Source organism: Hemicordylus capensis, chromosome 2 (genome assembly GCF_027244095.1).
Source record: "Hemicordylus capensis ecotype Gifberg chromosome 2, rHemCap1.1.pri, whole genome shotgun sequence".
NCBI lineage: Eukaryota > Metazoa > Chordata > Lepidosauria > Squamata > Cordylidae > Hemicordylus > Hemicordylus capensis.
Genome location: NC_069658.1, coordinates 267571074 through 267591011, shown reverse-complemented (window position 1 = coordinate 267591011; position 19938 = coordinate 267571074). Strand labels below are relative to the sequence as shown.

General features: G+C 46.1%; 1 protein-coding gene across 2 annotated transcripts in view; it reads right to left on the bottom strand.

Annotated features, from left to right (window-relative positions):
* PRKAR2A (protein kinase cAMP-dependent type II regulatory subunit alpha) overlaps window positions 1–19938 on the bottom strand; it is a 171262-nt gene that overhangs the window by 94006 nt on the left and 57318 nt on the right. Inside the window, exon 2 of one of the 2 annotated variants that reach the window (XM_053297416.1) lies at window positions 15890–15925. The exons of the other annotated variant lie outside the window; for it this stretch is intronic. Coding sequence (XP_053153391.1) covers window positions 15890–15925 — 36 coding nt within the window. The remainder of the gene's footprint in view (window positions 1–15889; window positions 15926–19938) is intronic. 2 annotated transcript variants of the gene reach the window in all.

Here is a 19938-nt window from a genome sequence, read left to right as displayed (position 1 = left end):
GTGTTGCTACTTGTCAGCTTAATCTGATGGCCTGGTAACCCTAAAAGGACAAGGGCTAAAAATTGGGGGGAATGCTGAATTTCACATATTGATTGAACTAATCAACCAATGGCACTGGAATGAAGTGATCCTGGGGATTTGATGCCCAGCGTGGTTCGTGTCCCATCCCAACCGATTTAAAACCAGCTGCCTGTTGCGGCCAAGGCACCTTGAGAGGAATCGCCATTTCCCTCTTGCATTGGTGGGGTGTTGTGGTCCCTCGGCCCCCTATAACCCCCTGGTCTGCACTGCCAGTGGAAGACGGTGGTCCCCTTTATGACCTCGCCGGGTGCGGGGGACAACCTCTGGCCAGGATCATGCCGCGGTGATGGCTAAGCAGAGGAGGGGGGGAGGGATGCCTTGGCTTGCCTCGCAGGTACGTGAGAGCAGCATTTGGGGCCACATGAGCCGCGTGGCCCCAAAGGCAGGCTGGTGTGATTGGTGCACGCAGGGGAGTTGGGAGGAGGGCACAGAAGCAAGAGAGGATGTGGGAACACCTGCTACACTCTGGTACGCAAGCACAGTGGTGGCAGCTCTTGGACCCAGACAACCTTCCAAGCACGGTCCAGTACACCATTGCCTCATCCACCCTGAACAGTGCATCTTCCCAGCGAGGAAGATGAGGCATCCACCACTACAATGCCCCACGCCCTCCGCCATCTCAGAATCACCCCCTTCCCTTTAATGCCAGGTTCCCACCACTCTTCTTCACATTTTCTTTCACCATTAAAAAAAAACCCATTCCCAGCACCTGCCATGTAACCGTTTTTAAGGAGTTTTGGAGGAGCTGCACGGATTTCATTAGGTCCGCCTCACAAAGTGCACATCTAAGAGCAGGATCCAGATCAAGCCAGGTGATCATGACCAAGCAGCACTGACACAAATGAGAGATGACTAAATTAATTTTAGTGGGTGGTCCTGACTAACATCGTCTGGATCTGGCCCTGTGACTACACAACTCCTGCTAAAACTCCAACTCCATCATGAGAGGTTTAAACTGTAGACTTCCGGCTCTACTGAACTTGCCCAGCTCTCCTCACCTCCTTTTTGCTTTGCTTGACATCCAGCCTGATGATGAAGCGTTTTGGGGAATTCAAAAGCTTGCTTGTGTGTTTTCATTGGCCCCATGTAGCTTTTGAATTCTTCTAATGGCCCAACATCCCCTCTCCATTGAGTAATCACAAGCACCCCCACCCCGCACATACTGAAGACATACTGGAGACAAATTTGTTAACCGAGGCTTTTAGATTCAGGGGTTCTCAACCTTGGGTCCCCAGATGATGGTGGACTTCAACTCCTATAATCCCCAGCCATAATGGCCAAATGCCATTGTGGTTGGGGGTTATGAGAGTTTAACTGAGGGACCCAAGGTTGAGAACCCCTAATATTCCATGTTTGCAAAAGATTCAAAATTTAATGATTTTAATGCTTATATTATTTTAATTGTAAACTGCCCAGAGATGCAAGTTTTAGGCAGTATAGAAGTCTGTTAAACAGATAGATAGATAGGATAGATAAGATAGATAAACTTGAAACCCCTTTACTAACTGCTAGTCCAGGAAACTGCACATGAAGAATGTAGTGGTCCTTGAAACTGCACGAATAATTTAGCGGTCCTTGACTCCAAAAAGGTTGAGAAACACTGCTCTAATGTGTGCACTATCATTTTCCTTTGAGATGTTTCAGCTCCAAGTAAATCAATGGTAACACAACCTCTTTCGAACTGTGGAGTGTGGAGTTACGCTTAGGAATGAAGGTGGGATCCATTTGTAAGATGATAGCCTCATCAGTGAAGGAGCAAGGTTCCTTGCACGCTGAGAGGGCACCCAGGTCGGAACCTGCATGCCAAGGCGCTGGCTACCTGAAACAGTACTTTGCACGACTGAATCCTTAGGGGAGCCTTACTGAGAGTTCAGAGGGGTGGCGCATGCGGGCCTTTAGGACCTGTTGAATTCCCAGGATGGAAGTATATGAACAGGCGGAGGAGTGAGATTGATTGGTTGCCCCTTTTAGGAACCATCTGGGGAGTAAGGACCAAGATTGTCAACTGTAGGACAGATGCCAATGGGAGACTAGTTAGCAGAAAGGGTTGGGGCAAAGATCCATTCCTTTGCCTCCTTGGGGGAATGATGGGACCTTGGATACCCTTGAGGAGATAGAGGAAGGGAGTTTTCTGCAGGCCCATCCAGAAAAAGGTGTCCCACCTGGCTTGATAGAGCCTGTTCGTGGAGGGTCTTCTCGATGCCAAAATGGTGGATTGTACCTTCCTTGTGTATCCTGCCCAATTCAGCAAGGCATACTCACCCTCCATGTGTGTAGTTGGTGCCAGGTCAGTTCCAGATGGAGCGCTGGGCCCTGTGAGAGTAGTTCTGGGCAGAGAGGTAGAGGCCACAGTTTCCTGGAGGAAAAGAAAAAACCGGATCTGCGAATCACAGTCCTCTTGGCCAAGAGGGAGCAAAAAGGATTAGGTTTGCTTTTTCCCCAAGATCAGCTTTGCATTACTCTGCTAGCAAGTCTGCTATTAAGACCTACAGTAGACCAGGAAACCAGGGGGGCAGTGAGCAGGTCGGCCGCGTCCGCTAGTCGAGAGTGGAATTGATGACGAAAAATGGTTCAGATGGTGGTAGGTTGTTGACGCAAAAAAGGTCCACTACTTTGTTGTGGCCTGATGGAAGTCTTCTGTGTGCCGTGACCATTTTGCTGGGTCTATGGAATAGGAATTTAGTCAATCTGCCATTAGTAGGTCGCCCCACTGGGGCATTCTTCTGCGAGCAAAGCTAGGTGAATTTTCGCCCAAGAGGATAGTAGTTTAGATTCCCTCATCCTGCTGTGAGACCTGGTGCCTCCCTGATTCATCTTGAGAGTTTATGCTGCTACATAGTCTGTGCGATAAGCACATGTTGGTTCAGTACAGGGTGGCTGAATTATCTGAGGGCCAGACATATGGCTCTCTGTTCTAATGGATTGAGCTCCATGAAATCTGGTGGGGTGACCCCACTCCCTGGGCTGGTTGATGGATGCAGTGTGTTGCCCATCCGGCTAGACTTGCATCCGTAGTAATAACTATCCCGCCCAGCGGTGAGAGGAGTAGGCCTCACCATATCGCAGGAGAGACCTGTCAGTTCAGAAACTGTCGCCCTTCATCAGAAGAGGAAAATGATGAGTTTCTGGATGATAGAGGATTAATGTTGCTATCTTGTTCTGGCATTCTGTGGTTAGTGAGGAAGTTTCCAGTTGGGTGTCGAAGATGGCTCCCACCTGTAGTAGAGGTCGGGGAGGGACTAAGAGGCTTTTCTGGTTGTTGATCATGAAGCTGTAGGGCTCAGAAAGTGTAGTGTGTGATGCATATCACTGCAGGTTTGGGAGAGGGACACCGATCGGATTCGGAGATCATCCAATGCAGAAGGACGTTAAGTGTTTCCACCTGCATTTTGTCTATTATGGCTACCACAAACTTGGTGGAGACCTTCGTAGTGGAGGACACACTGAACAGCATGGCTTGTACTGGTAATGCTGGCCGTGGGAGAGGAAAACTGAGTATCTGCGGGGAATGGGTGGATGTGGAAGTATGCCACCAAGAGGTTTATGGAAGCCAAAAGAACTCCTGTTTATGAACCGCTTCCTCGATTGTGTGGAAGGATTCTATCCAGAGGAGTCCATTTGTATGCAAAGGTTCAGCCTCTTGAGGTCTAGACCGCCCTTCATGAGGTGTCCTTTTCTGGTACTAGGAGTAGGGTGGAGTAAATCCCCTGAGGAAGTGTCAGAGTAGGGATGGTTTGATGGACTGAATCTGGAACAGATGCTGTATCACTAGATACCTCTGCTACCTTTTCGTCGGATTCCAGGGTGAATAAGTGCAAGTATAGAGACCGTGGGCTACGACTCTGGGACCCAGGCGTCTGATGTCAAGTGGCTCCAAGATGTCGCAAGAAGGCGGAAGCCGGTCCAGCAGGAAGGAGTCATTGTTTCCTTCCATGTAGGAATCCTGATCTGAAAGGTTGTCCCTGGGCCTGTTTCCTGTTGTTTTCTCTGAAGCATAGTTGTTGCTGGCCCTGATTATGCCCTGGAGATGTTACCGAATGGTCAGAGCTCTCAGGGGAGTTGACGGAGTACCTTTGGTGGACTCTGGAGGTACGAAAATTGCTCGATGAAAACACTTGCCCGGACGGTTGTACTACTGTCTGGCTACCAGCAATGTTTGTTTTTGTTTTGTTTCTTTCTCTTTCCCTTTTGTCCCTAGACTCAACCAATACAGGGTCTGGGGAATCTCCAAAGAGTCTGGCCCCGGAGAATGAAAAATATGCCAGCTTTAGGATTAGTGGTCCACTTTCCATCAATGTAACCTGAGGCAGGGCCTCGTAGCTACCCCGGCTGCCATAGAGCTAGATACGTGCAGGATACATTCCCGGCTAGAGACAGCCACGAAGCCTGCTGCCTTCATATCTTATACCTAGCCTATGTTTGTTCTTGGTCGGACAAGCTGTATCAGCTCCTAGCCCCAATACCGAGGCCCATGTGAAGATGGGGATGTCCGTGGCTGCCTTTACAACCAATGCAGCACCCTCATGTGCCTTGCGTAAAGGAAATTCAAATTTCTTACCTTCTGGGATCTTCAGTTGTACGTCCCCTGTTATTAATGGGGGTATCTGAAACCAATCATGCCACTTGGGGCATCTACAATGGAAGACACTAATGAGGCTATAACATCAACATGTAACGTATACAGGTTTGTTTGTTAGTTTTTAAAATATGGAATGGGACCGTATTATCTAAGCCTGGAAATGGACTCTGGAGAGACGTCATTGATAGTCCCCCGTGTCTTAGCCAATAAGACATCAAGTCTGAATATATAAGCCCCTCGAATAAATAAATGAAGTAGTCTCCCATTCAAATGCAAACCAGGGCAGACCCTGCTTAGCAAAGGGGAAAATCCATGCCTGCCACCACGAGACCAGCTCTCCTCTCCAGATCCATCTTATTTATTTGCTATATCTCTGTGTAAACTGCCCTGGGCCCTTTTGGAGGAATGAAATAGAAAACGAATGCATGAATGAATGCAAGGTCTGAAGGAACTAGTCTGTTGGGAGGAGGTCTTTTCCTGTGATAGTTCGCCTTCCTCCATATCAGATGAGGAAGAGCAGTCCATAGAGTGAGAAGGTGGAGGCTGGAGGTGTTGTGGGGGTAGGTGGTACACAAGGAGTGGGTACAGGAGAAAAAGACTTAGGAGGGGCGGTGTCTGTTATTTGGGTAGAGGAAAGTTAGGGCCCTCTTGAGGAAAGCTGGGATAGGAAGAAGGAGTAGGAGAGGCAGGTCTTTGGAATCCTATGCCTATGTAGCCTTGGAAGCAGTCCCCTCTCATTTGGGGGAATGACCCTTCTCACTGAGCTAGAGCATTGCCCTTGGATGAACAGTGGGCAGTGAATTAAACTCAGAGTGAAATACAATTTTTAAGCCACAATTGAAAAGCAGGGGAAAGCTGCATGTCCTGTTGATCCTCAGCAAGAGGAATTATATTCACAGACCCTGCAGGAGCTGGGAGACGCTCAAGGTAATCTCCCCTCTGTAGGCGTGACTGGGCTGGCAGTATTCAGAGCAGCTGACTGGGATGCGGGGGGAGTGAACAGCGAACCAGGTTCCCCCTCCCTCTGTGATATGCCAGTCCGTGTGATCGCGGGCGTACATAGATCGCCCGTCCAAACCACCGTAAATATCAATCCCTGGAGCCATCTAAGAAGGGTGGGCGGTAAAAGTCGCAGAAGCCATTGACGGCAAACAGCCTTGCTGTGGGAGGCGTTCACTCCAGCACACCACCGAAGGCTTGATCTTTTGTCCTGTGGCATTTTGCATTTTCTTGCGACTGCCTCAGCATTCGGAGGGTTTCGAGCCCTCTCCTTTGAGATAACTGGCCTTCTAGGCTGCCCTCTTTGGGTAAAAAACACTGCCTCCAGAGTGGGAGTTGCGCCCGGCTCGCTAGGAGGGCAAGGGAAATGCTGCCGGAAACAGCCAGTAAAGACGAGCATGAGCATTTGCCACCATTTGCAACCTGGTGGAGATCGCGGAGCTTTGGGTTGCTGGATTCCTTTTTCGGGGAGGGGGGTTCGGCAGATAGGGAGTCTCCCAAGAGGTCCCCTGTATAAGGAGGCTCCATAGGAGTGGGGAGGGGTCAAAACCGAAAGTAAAACAAACTGAGAAAACAAGCGGAGCCGAAAGGACTAATTGATTGTAAAGAAAACTGTTTAGCTTAGATCGAGAAAAGCCAATCAGCAAAAAGCTCCCCTACCAGCATTGCCCATCAAGGAGAACAAGGGAGGAGGAAGGGCGGGAGGAGAAAAAGGTAAGCAGCAAACCAGCCAGAAAGTAATAGATAGCAGAGCTCTCTCAAAAACGATGCAACCTGAGGCGAGACAAGAAGGAACAGGGACGGGGGGTTTCCTGGCACCTCCTACCTAACGACCGGACATTGGGCAAAGGTTTTAGATTCTACTTCCTGTCTCCTGAGGCATGATTTGGAATACAACCCAGGATATAGGATGAACTCAGACAACTGTGGAAAAATCACAGCAATTAAATGCCCAGTTCATCATAAGAACAGACCTGCTGGATCAAGCCCAAGGATCATCTAGTCCAGCATCCTGTTTCACACAGTGGTCCACCAGATGACTCTGAGAAGCCCACAGGCAAGAGGTGAGGGCAAGCCCTCTCTATGCTGTAACTTCCCTGCTACTGGTATTTAGAAGCACTCTGAGTTGGTCTATAACCATCAGGCTAGTAGCCATTAATAGACCTTACCTCCATGAGTCTGTCTAACCCCCTTTTAAAGCCATCCAAGCTAGTGGCCATCACCACATTCCATGGCAGAGAATTCCATAGATTAATTATGTGCTGTGAGAAAAAGTACTTTTGTCAGTCCTAAATTTCCTGGCCTTCAGTTTCATGGGATGACCCCTGGCTCTAGTGTTGTGAGAGAGGGAGAAATGTTTCTCTCCATCTACTCTCTCTACTCCATGCAGAGTTTTATACACTTCTATCATGTCTCCCCATTGTCACCTCTCTTCCAAATTTGGGGTGCAAGCCTACTGCTGGCATTATAATGGTTAGCAACGGTTCCGAACTCCCTCTATGAGGGATGATACATAGCCACTTTCCATGTGCATCACAAGTGGCCAGCTTCCAAGCTTGTCAGTCCCACCACCCATTTAATTCCAAGTTCCCAGCTGACTTAGCTGGTTCATAACTTTAAAGATGAAACATCCTCCCCCCTCCCCCTCCCAACTTACTGTCACATTGCAATAATATGCAAAAATTTTAACTTTGTTTTCAATTATAAATGGCCTTTTTTGTTCTGTTCTTGTATATTAGTGTGAGTCGCGGGCAGGTGGGTGGGGGGCTTTAAAAAAACCAGGGTAGAAATAGTACCTTCAAAAGCACTATTCCATGGTACCAACAAGTCTTCTCCGGAGGTGCCATGAAAATTCAAAGAGGATGCAGGACATTAACCATGTCAGAGCCTCTCCAGATAGGCCAACCAAACATACCACAGTTTATCAGCTAGCTTCATTCTGGGAACAGTTAAACAATTTCCAAGGTGGCTTTTTTCTTGGCTTCTATTTAGGGCTGTTTTAGTTTCCTCTTTCTCAGATGAGGAACAAGCTGCAGCGAAGAAATGCCCTTTGCCCCAGGCTTTATTTCCTAGTTGCACAACTGAATAACCCTGAGGGGAAATCACCCATGTCCTTTTTCAGCCAATCTATGCATCTCTCAACTTCCCTGCTCAATGTCTTCTACTGATTTCATTCAAAAGGGTCATCTCCAAAACTTAATATTTACCTCCACTTTCAGCTGTTTCTGGACAGCAGCAAATATAAATTTCAGTCCTCACATCCTATGCTTGTCCATACCAATCCAAGTTAATATAACAGTAGAAAAGAGTAGCCAAGTGATAGTTCAGCATTCTCTGTTGATCCATATAGTACACATGCATACTACTATGAGGAGATATTTGTGTGAGTGGAAAGGGAAAATAACTCTACACATGCCCAGATAATGAAGTGAGCCTGGAAGATCTGTCCTCTGACCTCTCAGCTCCAGACAGCTGGGGGGGGGGGTAAGGTGGTCATCTGGTTCTAATTAATGGTTTAGCAAGTTACGTGATGTACACAGCTATATGCCCCAAATTTGGAAACACTTTCATCTCAGTTTCCCTTACATGATCTGTCTCCTTCCCCTCCCCACCCCTGCCATTTCTGAACTCTACAGAAATTCAAATGTTTTGCTTGGACTTGGCAGCCAACTATTGTTTCTGGCTGCCAAAAAGTCTTCCTGATCTAGTGTCCCTTTTGTACCCGATGCTCAGTGTCTATGTATATATTTTGCAGTGGAGACATGCCCGAGCACATTGGTTTGTAGCAATGCCTACTCTCCAACACACAGGACAGCCTAGCACTTTTTAAAGCATCAGATACTGCCCGCCCCCCGAGTTGCTGATGGCCTTAAAAATATACATTGCTCGTATAGCAGAATATTCTGGAGACTTTCCCTGTTGGTCGCCAGAAATAAGTTTCTGGTTGTCACAAGCAACCATTTGCAGAACAAGTGATCTCTTCCCCCTATAAACTATCTGGTGCTTCCACTCCCAAGGGAGTTGTGAGGATGCATTTTCCCTTGCTTGGCCGTCCTGCAGTTCCCCTCTCCAAAATATGTTACACGTATTCAAACATGTGGACGTTATGGAACTACATTTTCCCTTGCCTGGAATGTGTGACAAACTGCGAGTTGACTTGAAAACCCAAGTAATTGATAACTGAAGGAAAGAAACCTATACATGCTCTTCCTTGTGTACTTCAAAGATCTGAGTTGTAATTCTGATGCTCAAGGGAAAATAAGGGCTAGCAAATTGACCAAGGTTGTGTTCAAGGATGTGTTGCAAGCCAAGAATATCTAATGGATGATGGCTGCCTAATCCAAGATTTCTCTGAGTTGCTTAGTAGAATGCACCATCTCCTGTTTGAGCAACATTTTTTCCAGGATACGCATTCAAACGTGTCCATAATTCTACTTGCTAGGGGCAAGTGCCCCTAGCCCTCTGGTGAAGAGGGGACACTATATCAAAGTTAGTTAACTTCTAGCAACTGATAAGAGAAAGTTTCCATATTCTAAATTCTCTCCTTTCCAATCTTGTGCAATATTCCCATGATTTCTTATCGGATTCTAACCTCCCCGCGAGAGAGGGCACCTCATTTCCAAGCGCTTTGAATGTCCCTGACAGCTGAGGGAGGCAGAGATACCTTCCACTTTGGGAAAGTGAAAAGAGCAAGAGCATCTCAGGCCATTCCTTTTCTTCTCCATTCCCAAAGCACAAATGAGAGCACAAATCTCTGGCTCTCTTTGCAGTCCTCTGCACATTCTGGAGGAATTGGGCAGGGGGGGTGAGGCAGGATTAGGAAGCTGCCTCATACCAAGTCAAACCATTGGTCCATCTAGCTCAGGATTGTCTACACAGACTGGCACTGGCTTCTCCTCCAAGATTGTAGGCAGGAGTCTCTCTCAGCCCTATCTTGGAGATGCCAGGGAGAAAACTTGGAACCTTCTGCATGCAGACATGCAGGTGCTCTTCCTTTGTTGGCTAGATGGCTGGTTTTTGTGAAAAAGAGAAACTGAGGATAAATTACAATAAAACAAAAGTAGCAGCCTTCGGTAGCAGTAACATCAACCATAGGTGGTAAAAGTAACGCTCATATAGAACAAGGCTCATCTTTTAAATATCTGGGTATTTCCTTCCACTTGCATAGAATCTTACCACCGTTTTAACAACTGCTCATTAAGCAGTGGGGGCCATACTGAAGTTCTTCTACCCTAAAGGAAGACAGTTAATAGCCCCTGCACTCAAAATATTCCAAGGTCAGGTGATCTCTCAGATGATGTATGGTGTTGAGGTTTTGGGGTCGGATGTGAAGGTTATTGCCCAGCTGGAAATAGCCCAGAACAATTTTCTAAGGAAGACGTTGTGCCTTCCTCAGAGCATTCCTGTTGCATCTAGCATTGCTAAGATATTTCAAGAAGCTAGACAGCTTCCCAGAACATCACCTAGTCAAATTTTGTCATTCACATTTTGTGGGTGGGAATCAATAGACCAAACTTCTTTCTTATATCCTACAGTTGTACTCCATGCCTTTGGTGGGGGAACTCAAATCTTGGAGCAAATAAAATATTAGAGATCAGCTCCTTGAATGGGAGGCCAGAAGAAATGCTGCTGCGGTGCAGTCTTCAAACTTCTCACTTTGGTACTGCTGTTGTAAGAGACACAGAAGCTTCTCACAGTATCTAGCTAAAGTTACCCATGCACCACTGAGAAAGGCTTTCACAATGTTGTGCTCTCAAACCATGCCCACAGCATATCTTGAAGGGAGATTCCGCAACTTTTTAAATCTTTTAAATGATTTTAATTGTAAACCGCCCAGAGACACAAGTTTTAGGTGGTATAGAAATATTTTAAATAAATAAACAAAAACAAACTTCCAGTGGAGGTTCCACAAACTTCCTTTGGCACTCGTGGAGGACGTTATCCACTATGTTTTACACTGTCCCATCTATGATGTGATCAGGAAACAAATCTTGTGACAGATTATAGATAAATTTAAGGGTTCAGATGGGGAATGTTTGACTTATTTTCTTGCCAATGCATTTCCAAATGTCAGTTGTCAAGTTGCCACTTTTACTTTATTTTAACATCAGAAAGAAATGTATAGCCTCCATGCTCTGTCCTAAATTGTAGTATTGGTCTAAATTTAAGCAGGCTGCTGAAGTAATTCTATGGTACGCTGAGTTGTTTCTTGTTTATGTTATATTATGACCAGTGATCACAACAACAAACTTATTACTTACTTAGTTGGCTAGAACAAAGACAGGCTTGGCTTATGAGCCAAGCCAATATTTGTAGACCCCTAGGCATGCAGGTTATAGATTCACTTACTAGGCTCCAGAAGCTTCTTTACAGGCAACCTTATATTATTGAGAATAGGTATGGAAACATCAGCACTCATCACTCTCAAATTACAACAAATGAAGCAACATTACATTGGAGCTAAATTGTCTCTTTAAAGAAAGGGCAAGGCCAAAAGCTGGGAAATGTTGTGCTAAACAGTTGTGGTTAGGTGGGGGTAGGCCACAAGGCCTATAGTCCCTGCAACAGGTTTTTCTTCTGCTTATATTCAAAATTACAGTACAAGAGGCCCTTGTTTTCCATGGGTTCTCAAATAGCTGATTCACCTATTTGCGGGCCAGCTACCTGCATACCAATTCAGTTATCACAGGGGTAGTTCCGCCTAACTGTGGTTTTCTACCATCACAATAACTGAAGAGCTGCCTCTTTAAGCCTCCCGGCATGCCAGCTAAGAAGCAGGAAAAGTGGCCATTAAATGTCCAGTCTCCCTGCTACCCAGCTGGTGTGCAGGAAGCGTTAAAGAGGGGCGCAAGTGACCCGATGCCTTCCTTGCCGCCTCTCTAAGCCTTCTGGGGCTTAGAGAGACAGCAAGCAAGGCCCACAGCCACTTGTGCCGCTTCTTAAAGCCTCCCTGCTCACACAGGGAAACTTTAAGAAGCGGCACAAGTGGCTGGGAGCCTTCCTCGCTGCTGGGAACCTTCCTCACTGCATCTTTAAGCCTTTAGAGAGTGGGCAGGGAAGGCTCTTGGCCACTTGCACCGCCTCTTTAAGCCTTCTTGTGTGCCATCTGGCCAGCAGGGAGAGTGGCTATTTAAAGGGCTGCTCTCCCCATCTCCCATCTGGCACACAGTGAGACTTAAAGCAGCAGCGCGAGTGGCTGGGACATTCTTTAAGCGTCCCGGCTAGGGATGTGCCCGGACCGGTCCGGAGGCCATTCTAAAGGCCTCCGGACCAGTCCGGACCTGGGTGGTTCAGTTCAGGTGGGGGGGGGGTTGCTTTAAAAGTGGGGGGAGAGTTTACTTACCCCTCCCGCCGCTTTCCCACTCTGGCACCCGTAATTTTAGTAGTAATTGGGGCGGCAGGATACCTCCCTGCCATCCCTTCCCCGCTTTCGCTATGAAAAGCTCCCAGGAGTCCTCTGCGCGCACACGTCACAGAGACGTGAAGCGCACACACGTTTTGCGCGCGCACAGAGGACTCCTGGGAGTTTTTCATAGCGAAAGTGGGGAATGGGCAGCAGGGAGGTACCCTACTGCCCCAATTACTACTAAAATTACGGGCACCAGAGCAGGAAAGTGGCGGGAGGAGTAAGTAATCCCTCCCCCCGCTCTTAAAGCAACCCCCCACCCCAGTGCCGGATCGCAGTTTGGTGGTTCCATGCACACCCCTAGTCCCGGCCACTTGCACTGCCTGAGTGCCGAACCTAATCTTGTTTTTGTTTTTTGTTAACTTAAGCACTCAAATATCACAGATTCACAGTTCACAGGAGTTTCCCAGAACGGAGCCCCCACAAAAAGAGGGGGCCTTCTGTACTCAACTGTAAACCAACCTATGTAAATTATTTTATCAGTCAATTAATAGCACTAAGCGAAAATGGAAATAATTTGTATTGTGTTTTTCCAGCAAAAGATGGGCAACTGAAGGTACACTGTTACCAACTGATGCCCAGTGTTCCCTCTAATTTTTACAATCAGTGAGCGGAAAGAGTTTTGTCCTGGGTGGCAGCATCAAGGCAGGGTGCACACATAACTCTCTCACACACACACTCCATTTAATAACTTGTGCGCCAAAACTTTTTCCCCTTTCCCCCTCTTCCCACCAAGCATCTACCAAAAGTCCAGATCTGATTACAGTATTTGTCTTTTTTTACATTCAGACTTGTAATTCTCCTGGATATATATAATCCACAAAGTAACAGGTACTTCCTTGATAAACAAGCAGAATCATGGTCCTAAGAAGGAAGTCATTAACCAAATTTAAACAGAGGTCCAAAACAACTTCTACCACACTGGATCTAAAGAAACAGGACTGTCATCAATATGGAGCCAGTCCACTAGTCACTATTTTGGACTAGGCTCAGGGACATAACGTGAGCTAATAAGCAGCTCCCACCACATACCAGGGTACAAAGCACTGGCAAATGACAATCTGCCTAAAGGAAATCGGCAGTTGCAGTTTTCCATTTTCGATGCTCCTGCAACAGATGGATGCTGGAGGAAATAAGGAGCGTGTTTTCCCCCCTGCCAGGGGAACCACCAAAAGGGAACCGCTGCCACCTCCCGTCGTCCTCTGTCTGCAGATCTTGCAAGATCTGCAGCCGGAACTGGAGAAGGCCCGGTCAGGGAGGGAGGTGACGGCGGCAGCGGTGTAGCAGCGACTCAGCCTGGGAGAAGGGGACAGTGCAGCAATACTTCCCAGCCAGGGGGGTGGAGGGTGGGAACGGGGTGCTGGGCAGTTAGGCAGCACTGGCAGGCGTAGCAGAGACTGCACACCCACCAGAAACTGCTGCACGGGGGCATGGAAAGTGGCATGCACATGCACACACCTTAGAGGGAACAGTGCTGATGCCTCATGGGGAAAGTTGACCATTTCACCAACTTCTAGCACAGCCCTTCCTGCACTGAAGTTTAATTTGGCTGCATAAAGTTAGCCCTCAGGGTGCAGCTCTAGCAGTAGCTTTTTCTAGTTGTCATTTGTTCTGTTCTGGCCTGGTTTCTCCTCTTTCTTCAGGTTACTGTAATTCTAATACACTTTTGTCTTTGGACTGTGGTACAATACCCAAAAGTGCATCCATATTTTTCCAACATGTGCAAAATAACCTCCAGTTATCCGAAAATGTAGGTGCAGGACCAATAACAATTTGCTATTCTTATTTCACTAGTCATTCAAATAAAGGAAACGTTTTAGCCAATAGACAGGTCTTTCATTTGAAGTGATGTTAATTATACCATACACGGCTCACGTTCAATCTCTAACAGGCTAAAACTATGACTCGTGTCTTAGGTCATCTGTCTCCTTGTCTGCTGCCTATACCCTTCTTGGTGGTATTCACACATCCATCCCAGAAAATCCTGAAACTTTGTGGCTTCCTCAACAGTCGGGTAATGCTGTTCTGTTTCTGAAGGCCAAGGAGATCAACACAGTTAATCTCTTGGTGTTATCCAGTACTGCCATGCAGGTGGGCGTAAGGAAGTTTCCTTACAATTCCCCAGCTTTATAGGGACACTCTGGAGATTCAGGTAACCACACTAAGACTTAACAGAACAAACAAATCTTAACCCACTCTGCAACATTTAAACAAAACTGAAGAGCCCTGTTTAACCTTAACTCTTGACATTTTAAGACTAGATGAAAAGGAAGTGGGACTAGTGCCCTCCCCAACAAAGAAACCCACAAGAATTGGGGGGGGAGGGGAGAGAATTGCACATGAAGACAGAGCCAAGTTAGAGCAGGCACTCCTGTCTTTGTTGCTAACTTTTGTTTTGTCCTCGGGGTTAGCCACAGGCTCAGGCAACATCTGCACATCAGGGATATAGTGCAACTAGGCATACACAAATCCACTGGCCAACTCACTGGTAGCAAGAACATAGGAACATAGGAAGCTGCCATATATTGAGTCAGACCCTTGGTCCATCTCGCTCAGTATTGTCTACACAGACTGGCAACAGCTTCTCCAAGGCTGCAGGCAGGAGTCTCTCTCGGCCCTATCTTGGAGATGCCAGGGAAGGAACTTGGAGCCTAGATACTCTTCCCAGAGCGGCTCCATCCCCTAAGGGGAATATCTTACAGAGCTCACATTTCTAGTCTCCTTTCATATGCAACCAGGGCGGATCCTGCTTAGCTTAAGGGGACAAGTCATGCTTGCTACCACAAGGCCAGCTCTCTTCCCATGAAACACTACACAGGTCTCCTCTCCAGACCTCTCATTCCCAATGCTGTTTTTAAGATAAGGAACAGCAAGAATCTCTTCTGAGCAGTAAATGAGGGCGCTTATTCTCTTAACACCCCAGGGCAATGAGAGAAGACCTGCTTCTCTTCTAATCCCTCTGCCTGTGTGCCAGAAAGGATTTGAGGGAAGAGGTTGGTAATGACCACAGATAGTGTCTGGCTAATAAGTTAATCCTCAATTTGCAGACCCCTCAGTACAACCTTTTGTTTTCAGTTCATATTTGTTTCAGTCAACTCCCATTAAAATAGTAACTTGATATCTTGAAGAAACTCTGTGCTCCCTCTATAAACATGCTGCTCTTAATTCTGCAGCTTCTTCTATCTATTGTGTTCTAAATTATGACAATAGGTAAAGCAGCCTGTTTGAAAGGAAGGCGTGTAGCTCAGTGCTCAAGCACACACCTTGCATGCAGAAGGTTCTAGGTTACAGACCTGGCATCCACTTTTAAAGGTGATTTTATCTCTGACAAATTAGCAATGTCTGACCAATTAGCAGGGGCTGCGTAGCACCTTTGGCAGGCAAAGCATCATCATATAAAAACCATGATTATTTTATTATTACATTTATATACCATCTCAAACCACCAATGCAGGCAGTAAAAGGGGTCTAACAATCCTAGGCGTCACAAATCCTATCTGATTTGTGAACACACAAACACAAACCACCTCATTACAAGAGAAGCTAAACAGAACCAAGACATTACAAACCAATACCAACATGGAATATTATGGCACCTCAGCACCAGATGTATAATAAAGCGGTAGTAAGAGTGTATGATGACAAAATTATTTAACCAACTTTTTTTTTAAGATACCATATTTAAAAAGTTACCATCATTTTAAAGCTTGCAAAACATTTGCCAACACAAGAAGAATATGGAAATTAACAAAGCATTATGATGTAAAAGGTTTTTTAATCCAAGTTTGTTTTGACTTGAATGAAAATAGCAAGCATAGTCTTACCTGATACTCTTCTGTTGAATCTGTTGATAACAGGAGCTGTAACACACACAAAAAGTTTAATAAGCTCAGATACAAAGGCTTGTTGGAATTTCTAAGAATGTGAGACTTCATATGTTTCCATTTCTTGCATTACTGCAAGTCTTCATTCTTTTTGGCATTCAAACATTTGATGCTGCATTGCACCACTCACTGACTGAAAGAGTTGTGCTCATACAAGGGGTCTTTCCAAAAGCTTTGAAGTTAAGGATTACTCAAAATAATTTTGTAAACTTGTTTCTTATTTTTGTATTTCTTTTCACTTAAACTCTCTTCAACTGCACACCATAGCAGGCGATACATGCTTACAGCTAGGAATATCTTTTCATTCACTTATCCACCTACATTTTTCCAAACGGCTCAACAAAACCTAGGCATCAGTGGCGCCTAGAAATTTCATCATGGCACTTGAGCCAGGCAATGGACAGCCACAACACGTTCCCTCCTCCTCCTCCTGCTTATGTCTGTCCAACTCCTGGGCTCAGGCAGGTGATGGAGGGGCACTGGCAAAAACAGAAGGGAGCAAGCAAGGTGGGGTTGCTCCCTTCTTCTCTTGCTCAAATCTGCCCATTGCCTGGCTCAGATAAGCAGTGGCAGTGTGGAGGACAGAAGCGCAGCAGGTGTTGAGGAGGGATAGAATGAGCAAGGCAGAATACTCAGGCAGCAGTTGCTGCTGCCACCACTGTTACCCTTCGTCTGAGATGCACCAGAGTGAGGCACACAGGATGAGGCAAGTGAGGCACCCAAGTTGTAGATTTGAAACAGGCCATGCTTGGTGCTGCCCAAAGCTTCCATGTTCTCCCCTGCCTCAGGCATCCAGTGCAGCCCAGTCCTTGCTCAGGATCCATCCAACCAGCAGAGGGACCATCTGCTTGGGACAAGGGCAGTAACTTCCTCCTTTCCTTCAGGCTTCCCTGCCTGCTTTCTTGCCTCTTCTCTACTCAGCAGTGGCACCCCAAACAGATAATGCATAAAATGCTGGCAGAGAAAAGGTTGCTGCAGCATGCAGGGAAACAAGATGGAGAAGGGAGACACTCCTGCACTGACTTGGTTAGAAATCTTCCCTGTTCTCAGTGCTTCATCCCCTTTTAATTTCAGAAGTACACCCAGCTGTCCTTGTGTGGACCTGTATTAACCTGACTGGAAGACCGTGGGGGACAGCTGACCTGTGAAGGAGTATCCTTCTTAAAATTTACTTAGAATGAAAATCTTTATAGTTTTAAAGGTTTGGGTTTTAGAGTTTTCTGTACTTTTAACTTGTTTTAATTGTGTTAATGTTTTAATGGTTTTTAGACTGTGAACCACCCAGGGACTTTTTTGTATGGGGCTGTATAGAAATGTACTGAATGAATGAATGAACGAACGAACTACTGTAACTACCATTGAGAAATTGTACAGGGTTGTGGGGTTTTTTTTAGACTGCATAGATCTATATTGTGCCTGGATTCTTACCAGTAATGAGGAGTACTTCAGCTCACTCGCTCTTTCTACCTATGGCCCAGCTTTTTTGGACAAAGTTATTTATTAGAAATAGAAGCAATGCATCAAGATTGGGCAGAATCTAGGTTTGTGTGCAACACTTCTCCCATTGATATTTTGCCTCTAGACTAAGCTGCAAAATAAAAAGCTTCACTGCTGCACATTATGTATAAGCCGCAAATCATGGCTGGAAGGAAATCCAGGCAAATCCTGTAGGCTGAAAAAGCTAGCTCCTAAATTTTAAGGCCTGCCTGTGCTACCCTTATCTTGACAGACTCCTTCTATTCCAAATACCCACTAGGAAACTCTCTTAATACTTTCTCCCTCAGAATCCCTGATAACTTGGCAAAGAGGCAGCTTTTAATGTAGTGATTCTCTTTATTTAGCAGGGGGAGAGCAACTGGCCCTATCCACCCCCAGCACAGTACTTCCAGTGACTGTTGCTGGTGTCTATCTTAGGTTTCTTTTTAGATTGTGAGCCCTTTGGGGACAGGGATCCATCTTATTTGTTTATTATTTCTAAACTACCCTGAGCCATTTTTGGAAAGGCAGTATAGAAATTGAATAGAAAAACAGAACATCTCCCCACAGCAACCTTAACCACTACCTGGTTAAGGTTGGTTTCACAGTCACAACCGAGTCCTGCAGGAGGAGAGGACCTATTAAGATGAACCACCAGAGATGGCTGCTGGACTCAGTAGGATTCCAGAAAGCCTTGGAGGATTCTAATGTTGGTGCTGTCTGTGAGTCTGTAAATGCCCTGGTAGGAACCTGGAATAGGGAACTCACCAGGGCAGTAGACATGACAGCTCCTAAGAGTGCCTTCCAGCCTGCTTCTAAAATGGCCCCTTGGTATACTGAGGAGTTGCGGGAGCTGAAGCAGCTGGGTAGGCAACTGGAAAGCAACTAGAGGACAACTCTGTTCGAATCTGACAGGAAACAGCATACAGGTGAAACTCGGAAAATTAGAATATCATGCAAAAGTCCATTAATTTCAGTAATGCAAATTAAAAGGTGAAACTGATATATGAGACAGACGCATTACATGCAAAGCGAGATAAGTCAAGCCTTAATTTGTTATAATTGTGATGATCATGGTGTACAGCTCATGAAAACCCCAAATCCACAATCTCAGAAAATTAGAATATTACATGGAACCAAGAAGACAAGGATTGAAGAATAGAACAATATCGGACCTCTGAAAAGTATACAGTGTACTGTGCTTGACTGGCCAGCAAACTCGCCTGACCTGACCCCATAGAGAATCTATGGGGCATTGCCAAGAGAAGGATGAGAGACATGAGACCAAACAATGCAGAATTGCTGAAGGCCGCTAATGAAGCATCTTGGTCTTCCACAATACCTCATCAGTGCCACAGGCTGATAGCATCCATGCCACGCCGCATTGAGGCAGTAATTGCTGCAAAAGGGGCCCAAACCAAGTACTGAATACATATGCATGCTTATACTTTTCAGACGTCCGATATTGTTCTATTCTTCAATCCTTGTCTTCTTGGTTCCATGTAATATTCTAATTTTCTGAGATTGTGGATTTGGGGTTTTCATGAGCTGTACGCCATGATCATCACAATTATAACAAATTAAGGCTTGACTTATCTCGCTTTGCATGTAATGCGTCTGTCTCATATATCAGTTTCACCTTTTAATTTGCATTACTGAAATTAATGGACTTTTGCACGACATTCTAATTTTCCGAGTTTCACCTGTAGAGCCCATTTGAACGTTTATGCAGAAGCGGTGAGTGCAGCAAAAAAAAACCCAATTCTGGTCTGCGCGCATTGCTTCTGCAGGTTTGCACTCAGCCAAGTTGTCCCAGGTTGTGAGAAGTTTGATCAGGCTCCTTCCATTTCTAATCAGTCCCCACAGACTATGTGCTGTTGTGACGCTTTCAATGGGTTCTTTGTGAATAAAATCTCCTGTATTCGGGCCAACTTGGACTCCACTGTTTTTGCAGAGTCTATTAAGTTGGTGTCCAGCAATCTCTCTTGCAGCATTAGATTGGATCAGTTTCAATCTGTGATGCCCGAGGATGTGGACAAGCTGCTTGGGGTGGGGCGGCCTACACTTGTTCTCTGGATCCTTGCCCGACATGGCTGCTTCTGTCTAGCAGGGAGATTGTTGGAGATGACCTAGTTAATATCAGTAACTCATTGCTGAGAGAGGATAGGATGCCTCCTTGATTGAAGGAGGCAATGATTAGACCAGTTCTTAAGAAGCTTTCCCTAGATCCCTCAGTGATGGATTGTCATAGCCTAGTCTCCAATCTCCCATGGTTGGGCAAAGTAATGGAAAGAGTGGTGGCTAACCAGCTCCAGGCAGTTTTGGAGGAAACTGATTATCTAGACACATTTCTAACTGGCTTTAGAGCAGGCTACAGGGTTTAGATGACTTTTACCAGGGAATCAACCGAGCGAGTATGACTCTGCAGGTTCTTTTGGAACTCTCGGTACCATTCAGCGGTTCAGTACCATTGACCATGGTATTCTTCTGGATTGCCTGGGTTTGTTGGGGAT